This window comes from Rhopalosiphum padi, chromosome 3, assembly GCF_020882245.1.
Source record: "Rhopalosiphum padi isolate XX-2018 chromosome 3, ASM2088224v1, whole genome shotgun sequence".
Classification (NCBI taxonomy): domain Eukaryota; kingdom Metazoa; phylum Arthropoda; class Insecta; order Hemiptera; family Aphididae; genus Rhopalosiphum; species Rhopalosiphum padi.
The window spans coordinates 75,018,408-75,034,737 of record NC_083599.1 but is presented as its reverse complement, the minus strand read 5'-3'; the positions used below and the strand labels follow the sequence as shown (position 1 = coordinate 75,034,737).

Here is a 16,330-nt window from a genome sequence, read left to right as displayed (position 1 = left end):
TTTTTGTTATCAACTTTTGAGTCAATACCACTGTACTGTAAACACTGTAGTGTAAATAAGTTCATGATGGTATTTGTTGGGGCCGGGAATGAACAATATTAGGTCATGAGGTCTGTTTCAGCAGCTGTGTTCAACTACGCAATATCATTGGTCAATTTTAAATTACCACTAGATTTATTCTCACGCAGATATTATATTGTATAAAGATTATTTGTATTATACTTAACAAGAAAATGTAATAATATGATACATTGATCGCCAGGATTATTGATCACCGAACGAACTTTTTTAGTTTTTTAATTATTTTAATTATTTTATTACTAGGTATATTTCTGAGTTGTATGTTTATTATTTTAGAATATTTAAGTATTCTTATTGATTTCCAAATTTTTGGTTACGAATTATTACGAGTTGGTTACAAATTTGTGATACCATTTTTACCCCAAAATTTTTAATTTGTGGTTCCAGGGTCATTGACCTAAAATGTATATATACAATATATACATATTATGCCACTGATGCTAATTACGATATAAAAAACGATACTATTTCATAAAACTAAAATAATGATTACTTACAATGAAAAAAATGATCAATTTAACTTTTATATTTGTAAATTAAACATAAATAGATATGTACTACCTATATAAAATAGTAATAAGTAGAGATTAGATTTATGTGTTAAAAAAGCTTAAAATAAGATTATTATGCTCTGATAAATAAGATTTAGTTATTTCGCCATTCTTCTATAACATCATGTTTGTTAATATATCTTTGAAATTTTTCCCTTGTAATTTTTAAATTTGTAATACTTTTATTATAATCAAGGCCATAGGCGTGCGCACGGGGTATGCAGGGTATGCTCTTGCATACCCTGCAACCAGACGCTTAAGGCACATGAACGTCATGAACAATGTCTCAGTTCATAATTTAAACTGGATTTTTATAAAATAGTAATGCGATATCGATATGGAATAGGGACTTGTTTTTAAATTAATTTAGGACGGTTCTCAATAATTTAAGGAAATATGGGTTTTATTTTTAGTGTAGGTATTTACTATTTATATGTCCCAAGAAATGACAGCGATTACATGTATTCTTTAATTTGACGATATCTAAATACTGATAATAATTAATATAATATAGTAGTTAAAGTAGTTGATACTAAAATAATAATATTATTATTAAATTATTTGATAATCTATTCTGTGCCAATATAATCACTTGTATGGCTATCTATAATTTAGATATCTGTAACCACTGACCACTACTGACTATTGAACATTGATAATAATATTTTTACCGCGCATTTATAATCAAATTGCGTATCCTACCGGGGCACCGACTTTTAACTTATCGTAGTATCGTGCGTTTGTGTACTAAGTTGTTTAGTTTGTTCTACGTTCTACGTATTATTGTTACAACTCAATCGAATATTTTTATTTATTTACGATTTTTTTCTATCTACTGTGGTTTGTGCTAAAATTTAAATGTCAAGTTCAAAAATTAAGCAATTAAGTGGTAGCGCGAAACGCAAAAAAGCTGCTATCATAAATGACGAGAAAAATAAAATGAGAGGTGCAATGGACAAATTTATATTAAAGTGCGATACAAATAATGGTAAGTACAGTGATTAACTTACTTATATATTTAACTTTTATTTCATAATATTTAGAAATCTATACTTAAATAACAGATTATCAAGTACATGATTACTATAAAATCTTATTGGTGGTTTTAAAGGTATTTTAAAATATTAAAACAAATTGACTTAATTAGTGATTCATATTTTTGTATTACAGATGGTGAAGGTTTGGATCACACTAAGCTTGTAGAAGCAGATTTTAATGATCTAAGTCAAAGTAAAAAAAAAAAATATGGCATAAAACTTAATAATTATATTATTAAGACAATTTATATTGTACACAGGTGAAGGTGATGCATCATTGAGTGTTGAAAAATCAACATCCAAAATAATTTATGATGAATCTAAAGCAACTATTAATGAGATAAGTCAAAGTAAAAAAAAATATATTGCAAAAAACTTAAATAATTATAATATTATTAAGACAATTTATATTTTACATAGGTGAAGGTAATGCATCAGTTGATGCCATACGAAATAATAATAATAATAATGCATCAGTTGATGATTTTGAAGGTATGTATATTGTTCATAGGTAATATTATAATGACAAGAATATTAAAACATAGTCTATTTAATTGAGTATTTTTTTTCTAATACATATTTGTTATTTTTATAATGCAGATAGAAGGTTGTAGATATTTAGTAGGTATTTTAATTTTAATTAATAGGCTATTAATGTGTTGACTACCATATATTTTCCAAATTTTTGTTTAATTACAGGTAAGTACTAATTGTTATTTGGTATTATAATATGTATTTTGTTTGTGTTTCATATTATGTGTGATATAAAAATATATTAGATTTGCATAAATATTACTAATGTAAATATTATATTTTACTATACTTTAATTAATTTGATATTTATTATTTGTCTATAATTTTTTTTTTATATATTTTGCAGTTTAATAATTAATACTAACGCTTAATTTTTCTTATGAATATTTTGTGAGTGAAACTAATTAATTATTTGTTAAGTGTTTTAGGTATTTGTATTTTGTATATTTTGTTGAAATGGGTTCGTATTTTTTTTCTTTGGAATAATTTACATAGAATTATTTGTAAATATAATTGTTAATATCTGTTTTATTTTCTTCCCCAATAGAAAGCACAATAATTGACACAGCTTCATTAAAATACCCAGATGATCCTTCTCATGCTCTGCCAACATCGAGACTTGAAATTAAACAAATAGTTTTAAAAGGACCATTTTAACCCCGTCTCAAATTATTTTCAAGAACTAAAATTGGTAATTATTACAGAAGTTTTCAAGAAAAATGGTATGACAGTTTTAAATGGTTAGAATATAGTATTGACTTGAACAGAGTATTTTGTTTCTCATGTCGGTTATTTATGCACTCTAATTTAAATGTTGGTCATCAAGACCCAACTTTTTCCAAAACCGGATTTAATAACTGGCATATAGCAACTTCTCGATTCATAAAACACAAAAACTCTAAGTCACATATGATAAGTGAATCATCTATGGCAACTTTTTTAAATTCTGATTCAATTGATATTGTATTAAATAAATCAAAAGAAATAGAACTTTCAAAACGCGAAGAACAGCGAATGATTAACAGAAGTATAATGCACCGCCTAATAGATATTGCACTGTGTCTAGCAAAGAATGGGAAATCATTACGTGGCCATAATGAAAATACAAATAGTGTTTCAAAGGGACTATTTTTAGAAATGGTTGATTTGTTAAAAAAATATGATTCATTGTTGAGTGAACATTTAGAAAATGGACCTAAAAATGCAAGTTATATCAGTAATCGTATACAAAATGATATTCTTCTATCTATACAAAATGTTATGAAACGAAACATTTCAAGTAGAGTAAAGAATACAATGGTTTCTATTATAGCTGATGAGACCAGTGATTGTAGCCATTACGAACAACTATCTGTATGTGTACGCTATTTTAATAAAAAAGAAAACCGTCCAGTAGAACACTTTGTTGGTGTCAAAAGATTATTGTCAGTTAATGCACAGTCAGTATATGACTCACTAACTGAAGCAATTAATGAAATTGGGATTGATTGGAAAAATGTTATTGCTGTATGTTTTGATGGGGCTGCTACGATGGCTGGTAGTTGTAATGGAGTAAAAGCTAAAGTCAAAGAAAATAAACCCAGCATATATTATGTCCATTGTTATGGCCATTGCCTCAACCTAGTCTTGGTAAGTTCTTTGGGAAGAAAAAATAATGTAATATTTGATTTTTTTGGTGTTCTACAAATTATTTATAGTTTTGTTGAAGCTAGTCCAGTGCGTCATGCTATTTTAGAACGCGTTTCAAAAGATATTAACTTGAAACTTAGAAGTCTTAAAACACTATCTATTATTAGATGGGCTTGTAGATCGGAAGCCATCGAAGCAGTAAAAAACAACTATTCAGCATTACTACTTTGTTTAGAGGAAATTTCCGATAAAACAAATTTATCTGAAGTTAGAGCCAAAGCTAAAGGTCTCATTTTTCAAATGAAAACTTTTGATTTTATTTTTTCTATGCATATATTAAGTCCAGTTTTAATTATGATCCAAAAAGTGAGTGCCAGTTTACAATCACCAAACTTAGATTTGTTATCTGCAGTATCTCTAGTGAAGTCTCTTAGAGAACACCTCAGTAAATTGAGATCTGATGATAATAACTTTATTGTTATTTACAATGAAGTTTTAAGTGTTTGTCAAAAAAATCTTATCTCTATACCTGAAGTTAAAAAGAGAAAATTTACCAGAAAAATTGATGACAATTCTACACTCTATACTGTTGATAGTAAAATTGAAGAAATGAGATATTTTACTTCTTATCCAATGTTAGATGAAATGATTCAAGGAATTGATGAACGTTTTTCACAAGAAACATTGAATTTAATTGCATCTATGGGGAAAATGTTAAAACTTCAAACGGATGATGCAGACATTAAGATATTGTCAGAAGCATTTAATTTAAAAAATATTCATACAGAAATTAAACTACTTATAAATATACCAGAAATAGAATCTATATGCGGTTCATCTAACATTAACATTTCAAAATGGTTAGATTGGTTAGTAGATAGTGGACGTTCAGAAATTTTTTCAGATTTTTATAAATCCATAAAATTATTTGTTACCATTCCTGTTACAAGTTGCTCTTGTGAAAGGGCATTTTCAAAATTGACTATTGTTAAATCAAAGTTAAGGTCAGTGATGACCCAAAAGCGCCTGGATGCATTAATGTTGATATTCATAGAACAACACATTTCTACTGAAATTGACATAGATGATGTGATTGAAGAATTTAAAGTCCTTATACCAGGGAAGAGAAGGCTTGAATTATAACAATTATATTGTATAATATACATTTTCATTTAAATAAACATGTTTGTAAAAAAAATGCTTTTCATTGATAAAAAAAAAAATACTTAAAATCAAAAAAGATGAATTATCTATTTTTTCTTATTTAAAGAAGTAACCATAAGTTTATAATATAATGTCATGCACATTAATTTTAGGGGGATTTATATATATGGGGGGGGGGGCACATTTTATCAGCTGCATGTCTGCATACCCTGCGAACAAAGTCTGCGCACGCCTATGATCAAGGCATATTTTTGGATTAAAAAATTCAAATTCTTTAAATAATTGATTTTTACTGGCAACCGTTTAACTATTTCCTCAGTAGCTGCGATATAAAATTTCAAACAAGTGGTTTTGAAATCATTTACAATCGTTTCAGGAAAATTTTTAATAAAATCTTGACATTCTGCACCAACAATAATTTGAGAATTAGGTAAAAATATTTGAAGATTTGAAAATGAAATTTTATCCATTTCACGAGAAACAAGAAATTCAGGTTTGACAAAGTTTTGAGCGAGAGTCTTTAAGAGCTTAATTGATTGACTATACATTTCATGAAATTACCTTTTCAGTTTGGAACATAGCATTAAAAGAATTAAATAAATTCAAAGAATATTTAAGAAAATAAAAGTAGCCTTTTACTACTTCATTATTTAATGTTTCTAAAATGGTTTCTGCACTTTTCAAGTGGTCTTCATTGACGACTAAAAGAAAATAATGCGTGAGACTATTCCAGCACTCAATAGTATTCTCACAACACACTGATGCATTGCCAACCATCTAGTATCGGCCAATTTTAATTTTTTTTTTCTTTTGATCACCGAAATACTGTTGAATAGTAGTATGAAATGGGGGATTCAAACACCGCAGCCGCAGCCGCCACCGCCGCATCCACTACGTTTGTGACGTATATTATAACCCCCCCACCACGCCACAATAGCCACCGACACCAAACGATCGCATATGTACGCGACATACGTTTTCAGTTATCACATGTTATCATATATTATCAATAATTTATATATCTTTATATATATTCTGAAAGAGGCAACAGTTCTTCAGTACGTTTTAAGCCGTTGTACACACATCGTCATCGAGTATTTTTGAGTGTTTTAAACGTTTATACTTTTTTTTTTTTTTTTTTTTTTACCTTAAAAATTATCAACATATTTAATTGTGATCAGTGTCCGTTGATGTTCACGCGTAAAGACAGTTTGCTCAGACACAAAATCATACACCGAGGAATTCGTTTTCCGTGCTCTGTATGCATCAAGACATTCAGTCTCATGTCAAGTCTTAAGAGGCATGAGAAAAATTCTCATGGTATGACTTATTTATGTATACTTATTTATTTTTGTTATTAATATATATCTAATATTTTTTCCAAGGCATCGTTCCGGCTCATCGTCAGCCTGCACCGATTGTTGCTCAACCTACTCGACAGAGCGTTATACAGTTTGCGCCTAGCGTTGCTCCACAGGGAAACTTACAGATTACCCCTCAAATTTTCGTCCCCGATATCCCGGCCGGTGGTTCGAACATGTTATCCGAGGACGAGATTTGCATGGCAGCTATGGACGCATTTGAAAATGAAAAAGTTCAAGACGATAATACAGGTTAGTTTTATTTTTAATATTATAGATGGGGTATAATTTTGAAAGATTCGTATAAATCATAAATTTTATTTATATGCTGGCGGGTTGCACCGGTTGTCAGACCGTTTGATAGATTTAATTTTAAACGATACATAAATTTTTTATACTATTATAGGAAAATTAGATTTATTAGGTTTTTTTAATTTTATTTTTAAGACTCGTATTTACGGGTGTAAACGGCAAACGAGTTTCCACCGCATACACCACGTCGGCTGCTAGAGCAAAAAAAGCGCGCATGGATATGGTGAAATCCCCGGGGTTAGTTGAAATTTTATCGTCAGCGGGTCGAAAAATCGTTTGGTATTTCGCAAAAAATTTGAATAATGTTAAAAATTATACCGACTTTCTACGTCCTCTTGCACCGGCTCTGTCAGACATGCTGAAAAATCATGTTTTGAGACACTCGATAAAATTTAGTTTGAAGCTGGAGGCTACGTATAACCGACCAAACGTACCTAATTCATCTGAAAATAGAGCGTTTAAAACATCAGCAGTTGAAGTTTTTTCGGGTAGTAATATTGGTGAGATTATTGAAAGGGCTTTTATAAAGTTATTGACCGAAGAAGAAGCTTATACTAGCAGAGGAAGCGGGTTTACCCTGGAGTCCATAGATGGGCTATTGTTGGCCGTTTACAAATACACGCCGATGGGCGGGTCGTCATACATACCACTGCCTGCGTATATCGAAGGAAAACGGGGCACAATAAATCCTCAGAATGTAGACCAACAGTGTTTCAAGTGGGCTGTATTAGCCAAGCATGTGACGGGGGAAAATAAATTTCGTATCGGTGAGAATTATAAACAACACGATGACAAATACAATTTCAATGGTATATCGTTCCCAACGCCATTATCCGACGTTCAGAAATTCGAATATAATAACCCGACTGTCTCTGTGAATGTTTATGGGTTAGACAAAAAGTTCCAGCCACCACGTAAATATCCGACGTACGAGGTGTACCCGCTACGTGTCGTTGATGAGGAGAAAGCCGACCACTTTGATCTGTTGTTGGTAGCAAACGAAAGCGGGTCGCATTACGTATATATTTCGAATTTGTCGCGACTCATACGATCTCAAAAGACTGGACATAAAGAGAGTGTCGTATTTTGCAAAAGATGTTTTACCAGCTTTGACAATCGAAGATATAAATATAAATTGAATGGGCGTGAGGCGTTAACTCAACATAAGCTTATATGCGGTACACATAAGCCAATATTACCGGTGATGCCGAAAGAAGGCGAGTGTCTGAAATTCGAGGCGTGGAAAAACACACAGAGACACCCTATAGTAATTTATGCAGATTTCGAGACGATACTGATGAAGACGGATGAGAAGAAGGGGGGAAATACAAAAATAATACACAGACATGAAGCGATGAGCTATGGACTCATTGTGAAGGCGAGCAATGACGTACCGATAGAGCTATTAGCGAGACACGAAATACCAACGGAACCAATATTATATCGAGGAAGTGAGAGTCGACAGGACGTGGCGAGACATTTTGTCGAAACCGTGTCTGAAATAGCATTAAAGATAGAGAAATTATTGAAGACGAATATTCCGATAAATATGTCCGCAGACGACATACAAGTTCACATAGGCGTGCGCACGGGGGGGGGGGGCCGGGTAGGCCGCGGCCCCACCTGCGGCCTCAGGCTTTTTCTTTAATAAATGCATAGATATCTATATTATACTAGACAGCGAACATTTTTACATTTTACATTTTATAATATTTTTGTTGTAATCGAGAATCAGTGCTGCAGTGTTATTGATTTATAGTGTTTTCGTTTCATGTACAGAACGTTACGAAACGTTCTTCATTGTTGTATAATCGTAATAAGATAGTGAACAGTGATAACAAACATTATAAATGATAATATAATAAACGTCGTGCTACTAATGCAACAACAGCCGTTTAAATTTTAAATTATTTGATATTGCGTGTATTTTTTACTTTGTTTTAATTTTTAATAATTTTATTGTTTACAATGAGTTCTACGCAAATGCCATCGAATAAAAAGGAAGGACCTCAAGGACCTAAAATATAAGCATTTTTTTCCAAAAAAATGAAGTCTAGTACGAGTAAGTTATTAGTTATTACAGTCTATATTGTATTAAATATTTAAACATTTTGAACACCATAAACGATTATGATTACTGATTGAAAATACTAATGTTTTGCAAAAAGAAGTTCTTCAAACAGAAACTGAAGATATTCAAGAATTAAATGTTGAAGAATGTATGTATTTTAATTATTTAATTGGTTTATTTTGTGTACCTAGATTAAGATTGTGAATTTTAATAAATATCAATCCTAACAACTCAGCTACATTTGAAGAAGGTATTATTATTGATGTTCATTGACATTTAGATTTAAAATGTATAATTTAACAAAAATGTTGTATACTGAATTTCAAATTACCATTTTTTGTTTTGTTTTAACCTAATTGATTTGAGTTCTTTGTATTTAATATAGTTGATTGATTTTAGTAATAAATGTTTTAATTATGCTGGAAAGTAAATATATGGTATATAATGATATATAATTGTTAAATGTTAGTAAATGAGTTAAAATTTGTGATTAAATATTTATTTGTTAAAACAAAAAATTGTATTTTCTTTAACCTAATCTATCTGTGTTATTTTATGTGTCTAATATATTTTATTAGTGAATTTTAATAGTATGTTTGAAAGTAAATGGATGGTATATATTGCTATTAAATATTAATACTAGTATTAAAATGTTTTACATGTTATTTTTCCTATGTTATCGGCAAAGATATTTTAAAATACATAACTTAACAAAAATATTATATGTTGCATTTTAAATTACCTACCTATTTATAATAAATAAATTTTAAACTTAGGTTATGACAAATATGATTCGAACTTACATCCTGATGACCCTAAAATAAGTATCCCGAAGAATCAAATTGAATTTAAACAAAGGGTTTTAAAAGGACCATATCAGCCAGTTTTAAAAATTTTCCCAAGGACAACATTTGGCAATGCTAATAAACAACGCAGTTTTCAGCATTCTTGGTATAATTTGTTTCCTTGGCTAGAATATAGTCCAAAAGCAGACCTAGCATTTTGCTTTCCGTGTCGAATGTTTAATGGTGCCACAGGACTTAACGCTGGGCAGAGTGAAATAGTATATTCCAAAACAGGATTTAAGAATTGGAAATCAGCTACAATAAGATATAATGTCCATCAAAAAACTAAGGTTCATTTAAATAGTTCTTCAGCTTTATCAAATTTTTTGGATTCCAAATCTATTGATGTTGTTTTGGATAAAACATGTGAACATATTAACAGCCAAAAGGAGATTCAACGACTAAAAAATCGTGAAATTGTAAAACGTATTATAGATATCATACTTTGTATATCCATCGGTGGTAAACCATTGCGTGGACATACAGAAAATATTTCAATATGATATTGAAATTCCACAACTGAAAAAAAGAAAAGTGTCCACCAAAATCGACTATTCGAGTAGTACACAGTACTATATGTCTTCAAAAGAAGAAGAAATGAAGGTTTCTGTATACTATTCGACATTGGATCATATAATTAGTGGAATTAATATTAGATTTAACCAAGAAACAATAAACATGATTAGAAGCATAGGAAATTTATTAATTTTAAATATAAATAGCAATGACATTACGGTTTTATCCGCAGCATTTGATTTAAACTCTGATATGTTGAAAACAGAAATTAATCTTCTTAAACATACAGAAAATATACCAAAAGGCGAGAAAAACAAATGCGGCGATTGGATAAATTGGCTTACACAATCCAACTACGGAAGGGAAACTATATTTTGTAATGTTTTTAAAGCATTGAAAACATTTATGGTTATACCAGTAACGAGCTGTTCTTGCGAACGGTCATTTTCCAAGCTCAGTATTGTGAAAACTAAGTTACGCAGTACCATGAGACAGGATCGATTGAATAGTCTGCTTACAATATTTATTGAGCAAGAACTTGCTTCTGGTATAAACATTGATGATGTAATTGATACATTCAAAAATCTTACTCCCGTGGACAGAAGGATGGAGTTGTAAATAGGGTTTTCTTGTATATAAATTGTGTAAGTTATGCTAATTTTTTTTAGGTATGAATATGCTGTTTCAGTATTAAATTATTATTATTATTTATTTTTATTATAATTATGTATTATTATTATTTTTATGTATTTTAATACCTTTATATTTTATTTGTATTAGTTTTTATATTTGTATACCTATTGAATTAAATACTTTATAAAATTAATAATTAAATATTTAATTATACTAATATTCATTAGTACAAGAGTATTTGGAAAATATTTAAGGGCCCCCCCTGCGGTCAAAGTCTGCGCACGCCTATGCAAGTTCATGAAGCAGCGACACACTGCAATCTATGCAAAATCGAGTTTACCCCACCTTCGGAGGTACTATATCGTAAGACAGCTGACCATTGTCATCTCACAGGAAAATACCGTCAAGCTCTCTGCAATGTATGCAATCAAAAACTACAAACACCCGTTTTTGTACCGTGCTACTTCCATAACTTGTCCAACTATGACGCGCACCTGATAGTGACAGAACTTGGTCACGACACCCAAGCTATTACCGTGATACCGAATAGCGAGGAAAAATTTATATCGTTTTCCAAGTATGTGTCAAATAATTTCACAGTCCGTTTTATAGACACTTTCCGCTTCATGGCTTCAAGCCTATCTTCTCTGGCTAAAAATTTAATTACACCTAAACTTGAGAATTTTCGAGAAACCGCCAAAGTATTTACTGAAGATGATATGCCACTCGTAACTCGTAAGGGGGTGTACCCGTACGAGTACACGGATAGTTGGAGCAGGTTGGACGAGACGACTTTACCGAGCAAGAGGAGTTTTTATAGAACTTTAAACGAGTCAGGGATAAAGGAAGATGAATATATGCATGCAAAGGAGGTCTGGGAGCACTTCGGCTGCAGGACGCTGGGCGAGTATAGTGATCTGTACTTGAAAATCGATGTGTTGCTGCTGGCGGACGTCTTCGAAAATTTTCGTGATGTGTGCATAAAGACATACAACTTGGACGCGGCGTATTATTTTACTGCACCGGGATTGAGTTTTGACGCGATGTTGAAGTTTACCGGGAAAAAGTTGGAGCTGTTGAGTGATTACGATATGTTATTAATGTATGAGAATGGTTAGTATAACAATATAATTTTAAAAAATGCATGTATAATAATAATCTTGTATATTTTTCATAGGTATTCGTGGTGGATTAGTGCAGGTAAGCATGAGACATGCCAAAGCGAATAATATAAAGACCCCAGACTATGACGAAACTAAGGAGAAATCGTGGTTGATATATCAGGATTGTAAATATATTTATTTATTTATTCGTTTATTTATTCATTTTTCAAACTTAAACTTTATAGGTAATAATCTCTATGGCTGGGCTATGAGTCAGTATATGCCATACGGTGACTTCAAATGGGTTGAATCTAACTTGAATGGACTGAGTGAGATGTCACCAACGTCAGACAAAGGACGAGTATACGAAGTTGATGTCTCATACCCACACAATTTACATGATAAGCATAATGACCTGCCTTTCCTGCCACAAAACGGTATACCACCCGGCTCAAAGGTGAAAAAATTGATGGCAACGTTTTAGCAGAAAAAAAATTACATAATACATTACCGGAACCTACAGCAGGCAATTGAAAATGGGTTGATAGTTGAAAAAGTAAATATTTTTATTTTACAATATTTAAATTAAATTTTTAACATTATTTCTTAATTTATAGGTACATAGAGTTCTAGAGTTTAGCCAGTCCGCATGGTTGGCAGATTATATTAACCTCAACACTGAGATGAGGCAGAAATCAAAAAATGACTTTGAGAAAGACTTTTTCAAATTAATGAACAACGCTGTATTTGGTATGTTACTTTATTTAATCCAATTTAGCTATGTTACCAACAGTTTCTTTTTCAGGGAAGACTATGCAATCGAAAAGGAAACAAATGAAGATGGAGTTGGTGTCGTGTGAGAGACGATTACCAAAACCTTATTAATAAGACGACATTTAAACATGCTACCAACTATAGCGAAAACCTGAACGCGGTGACACTGGAAAACAAAATAATCAAATTTGATAAACTTATATACATCGGTAAATCTACTTTAAATTTTCTATTTTACATTTATTAACATATTTTGTATAGGATTTGCAGTATTGGATATATCGAAAACAATGATGTATGATTATCACTACAACGTAATGCAGAAGCACTATGGTGATAATATCAAACTTATGTATACTGATACTGGTAAATTTATTAAAATTAATTTCAAGTATAAACATAATAAATTTATTAATATTATTATTTCAGATTCATTGGTATACCTTATTCAAACCGAAGATTTTTACAAAGACTTGATTGAGAATTCCAACTTGATGGATAGGTTAGACACGGCGGACTTGCCTCCTATCCATCCGTGTTACACTACAGCTAGGAAGAAGGTGCCCGGGTTTTTCTCGGATGAATTAAAAGGACATACGATGACGGAGTTTTGTGCACTACGTGCAAAATCATACGCGTATAACATATATGCAGGAGAAGATGATGCGGTAAGAGACAATAAGTTCAAAGTTGGTGGTGAAAAGATCAAAGCCAAGGGGGTAAAGCAGCATGTGATTAAAACCCACATGACGTTGGAGGACCATAGGAGGTGTTTGGTCAAGCTGGAGTGGAAGCGTACCGAGATAATGTATCGATTAGATCATTCAAACACCAGTTGATGACCATAAGAACGAAAAAATTAACGTACAACAGTTACAATGACAAAAGAGTGGTATTGGACGATAAAATTCATTTTAATTCAAATTTATTCAATTGTAAACCTTGTATATATATTTTATAAATATCTTATAATTATTTTTTATACCTTGTAAATATTTTATACCTTGTTTTAAAAATATAAATTGTAAACCTTATTGTAAAAACTTAATCTAATAAATAAAAAAAAACTTGTTTTAAGTATCACGCTTGTTTTTATTTCACACAAAATTATTTAAACAATATCAATCAAAGAGTTTGCGTTTTGCGTTCCGCTTTTTCGTGGGCTTGCCGCCTGTGAAACCAAGAATAGATAGTAGTAGTAGGAAAAGGCCGCTCCGAGGTCCTCTCCGCTTCACCCCCCCGCCCTCCTGCCTGCGCCACCGCGCCTGCTACGTCATAGACGTCCGGGCCACCCCCACCCCTTCCCGCACAACAGCCGCCTCCCCCCAACCTCCCTCCCGCACAACAGCCGCCGCCTACGTCATAGACGTCCGGGCCACCCCCTCCCCCACACCAACCACTGTACCGCGCCTCCTACGTCATAGGCGTCCGGGCCACCCCTTCCCGCACAACAGCCGCCGCCTACGTCATAGACGACCGGGCCACCCCTTCCCCCACCTCCCTCACGTACAACAGCGCCACCGCGCCTCCTACGTCATAGGCGTCCGGGCCACCCCCTCCCCCACACCTACCGCTGTACCGCGCCTCCTACGTCATAGGCGCCCGAGCCACTCCCTCCCCCACCTCCCTCACGTACAACAGCGCCACCGCGCCTCCTACGTCATAGGCGCCCGGGCCACCCCCTCCCCCTCCTCCCTCACGTACAACAGCGCCACCGCGCCTCCTACGTCATAGGCGTCCGGGCCACCCCCTCCCCCACACCTACCGATGTACCGCGTCGCCTTCGTCATAGGCGTCTGGACACCGGGCCACCGCCGCCCTCACCCCCTATCTACGTCGCAACCGCCTCCATACCGCGCGACCCCTCCAACCGCTCCGGTACCCAGCCCATCCGCTATTATCATATCATATGTCGTCGACGGTGGCGCCATCTATCCGTAAATTGGGCTGACGCGGTTTTTTCAAACATATACATATAAAAACATATACATACAAGTATAAAACATATACATAAAAGTATAAAACATATACATACACGTATAAAAACATATACATAATTATGTAAAACATATACATTCACGTATAAAACATATACATACACGTATAAAAACATATACATACAAGTATAAAACATATACATACACGTATAAAACATATACATATACGTATAAAAACATATTAGTTATTGAATCGAAATGCCAACGGTCCAGACGTATCCGTAAATCGGGCTGACGCGGTTTTTTCGCATCCGTACGATATCTCTGTGTTATCACGTCACCCCCACCACCACCACTCGCACCGTGAATAGATTAAGTTTAAATAATTACGCGGATTTTCGGGCCAGCTAAGTACAATAATTATTTTAAACAAATCAGTAACACTCTATTCGCTTAACGTGTAACAAGTGAGTTTCATTCTAAAGGACAAAAAATGTCGGGCGAAATTGAAACAATCTCTGCGACTCGTGGTGAACGCGCGAGAAAAAATTTACAGTTTATCGTGTAGCCGCCTAACGATTTAATCGATACCACAAACTTTGTCATAGACTTTGCGGGACGGAAATCCATCAACATCGGACTCGACGTCGCGAACGTATTCAACGTGACCGTACAGATTATAACGCCGTCTCGCCATGTATGCATAACAAGTGTTTTTCTGCAACGAATTTTCTCACTTATGCCGTACATACTCTCAAATATATCCGACCCGTCGGTTAAAAGCCGCGATAGACTTTTTCTCAAAGACGAAAATAACACGCTGTCCAGAACCACTTATCGCGGCGAAGGGATGCTAGCCGTCGAATCGCACTTACAACAAGGATGTCGCGTGCTGTTGAGCGGGAGCGATCTATTAAGAATACACGAGATGCAATGGGCCATCGGCGAATCGATCTCACGCAAATCTAACATCACGCGATGCGCAGTTATGGTTCAGATCGATCAGATAGCTACTTATCTAAGTACAAATGTCTATGCAGATAAATCTTCGACCGCAGAAGAAATTTCAACAGCCACTCACAATATCCACCCCGATCTCCATGCGTTGAATATATTCCCGAATAGCGAAAACAGTTTGGTAAATCAGATCAAATTGTATGCGAACGAACAGTTGGCGATGTGTTGGGCGACTAATATTCAAAATAACGGAATAGATTACATCCCGAGCAATGACGCGACGCCCGCCGACATTGAAGAGGTGATTATTATACAGTAAAATATTAAAATATATCTAATAATATAATATTATTTCGTATTACGATAAAATATATAATATTATATATAAAAATATATCTTATGACATCACGCATTTATACGTATATTATTTTTCACAGCTTATAGGATTCCACGAAAACGAGGGGCCGGCCATGTATACATATTAAGAATAATGGCGTCCATATGTCCGACCTCGACATTCCGAATGCTGACCAGGGGCTAATAATATTCAGATGAAACACATGTATTATGATATACAAATATATATATGTACCATCTGCTTGTATAGAGTGCTATTATTTTTGTCATAAGCATATTATTATTATAAAATAAGATTTGTACTGTTCATTACATATTATATTATATTTTAGAAAAAAAAGTCGTTATGTATTTTTATTATTCCATTTATTACAAAAACACAATTACAAATATATAATATATATATATATATATAGTTATATTACTTTATCGTATGCATTCTATGGTAAAATGTGAATACAGATATAC

The 16,330-nt window shown here is 33.2% G+C and overlaps 5 protein-coding genes across 5 annotated transcripts; all 5 read left to right on the top strand.

Moving 5' to 3' along the window:
• Positions 1-3,235: 3,235 nt before the first annotated feature.
• On the top strand, positions 3,236-4,975 carry LOC132925678 (uncharacterized). The gene is made up of 3 exons (XM_060990050.1): positions 3,236-3,754; positions 3,828-3,832; positions 3,901-4,975. Exons 1-3 carry the CDS (start codon positions 3,236-3,238, stop codon positions 4,973-4,975), a joined length of 1,599 nt encoding a protein of 532 aa, XP_060846033.1.
• Positions 4,976-5,450: 475 nt separating this feature from the next.
• On the top strand, positions 5,451-8,936 carry LOC132925677 (uncharacterized). Its single transcript, XM_060990049.1, is given in 6 exon segments — positions 5,451-5,489; positions 6,178-6,316; positions 6,382-6,590; positions 6,773-8,120; positions 8,838-8,888; positions 8,932-8,936. Coding segments are annotated over 6 exon segments (1,791 nt in total).
• Positions 8,937-10,726: 1,790 nt separating this feature from the next.
• LOC132925676 (uncharacterized) lies at positions 10,727-12,470 on the top strand. The gene is given in 4 exon segments (XM_060990047.1): positions 10,727-11,847; positions 11,912-12,022; positions 12,083-12,398; positions 12,455-12,470. Coding segments are annotated over 4 exon segments (1,269 nt in total). The 5' UTR covers positions 10,727-11,021.
• A 180-nt stretch (positions 12,471-12,650) lies between these two features.
• LOC132926326 (uncharacterized) lies at positions 12,651-13,518 on the top strand (the record flags this gene model as incomplete). Its single annotated transcript, XM_060990675.1, is given in 5 exon segments — positions 12,651-12,707; positions 12,709-12,820; positions 12,873-12,977; positions 13,041-13,382; positions 13,385-13,518. Coding segments are annotated over 5 exon segments (750 nt in total), but the record flags the coding sequence as incomplete, so codon positions are not given.
• Positions 13,519-14,830: 1,312 nt separating this feature from the next.
• LOC132926846 (uncharacterized) lies at positions 14,831-16,078 on the top strand. The gene is made up of 2 exons (XM_060991254.1): positions 14,831-15,806; positions 15,943-16,078. The coding sequence occupies exons 1-2, from the start codon at positions 15,288-15,290 to the stop codon at positions 15,988-15,990; spliced, it is 567 nt and encodes a 188-aa protein (XP_060847237.1). The 5' UTR covers positions 14,831-15,287; the 3' UTR covers positions 15,991-16,078.
• The last annotated feature ends 252 nt before the right edge of the window (positions 16,079-16,330 follow it).

Excerpts from the sequence above, each read along its gene's own strand:
- LOC132926846 (XM_060991254.1), top strand. The coding sequence starts at position 15,288 with ATGCCGTACATACTCTCAAATATATCCGACCCGTCGGTTAAAAGCCGC. Across the intron at positions 15,807-15,942 it reads CGCCCGCCGACATTGAAGAG|CTTATAGGATTCCACGAAAA; the intron begins GTGATTATTATA and ends TATTTTTCACAG.
- LOC132925678 (XM_060990050.1), top strand. The coding sequence starts at position 3,236 with ATGCACCGCCTAATAGATATTGCACTGTGTCTAGCAAAGAATGGGAAA.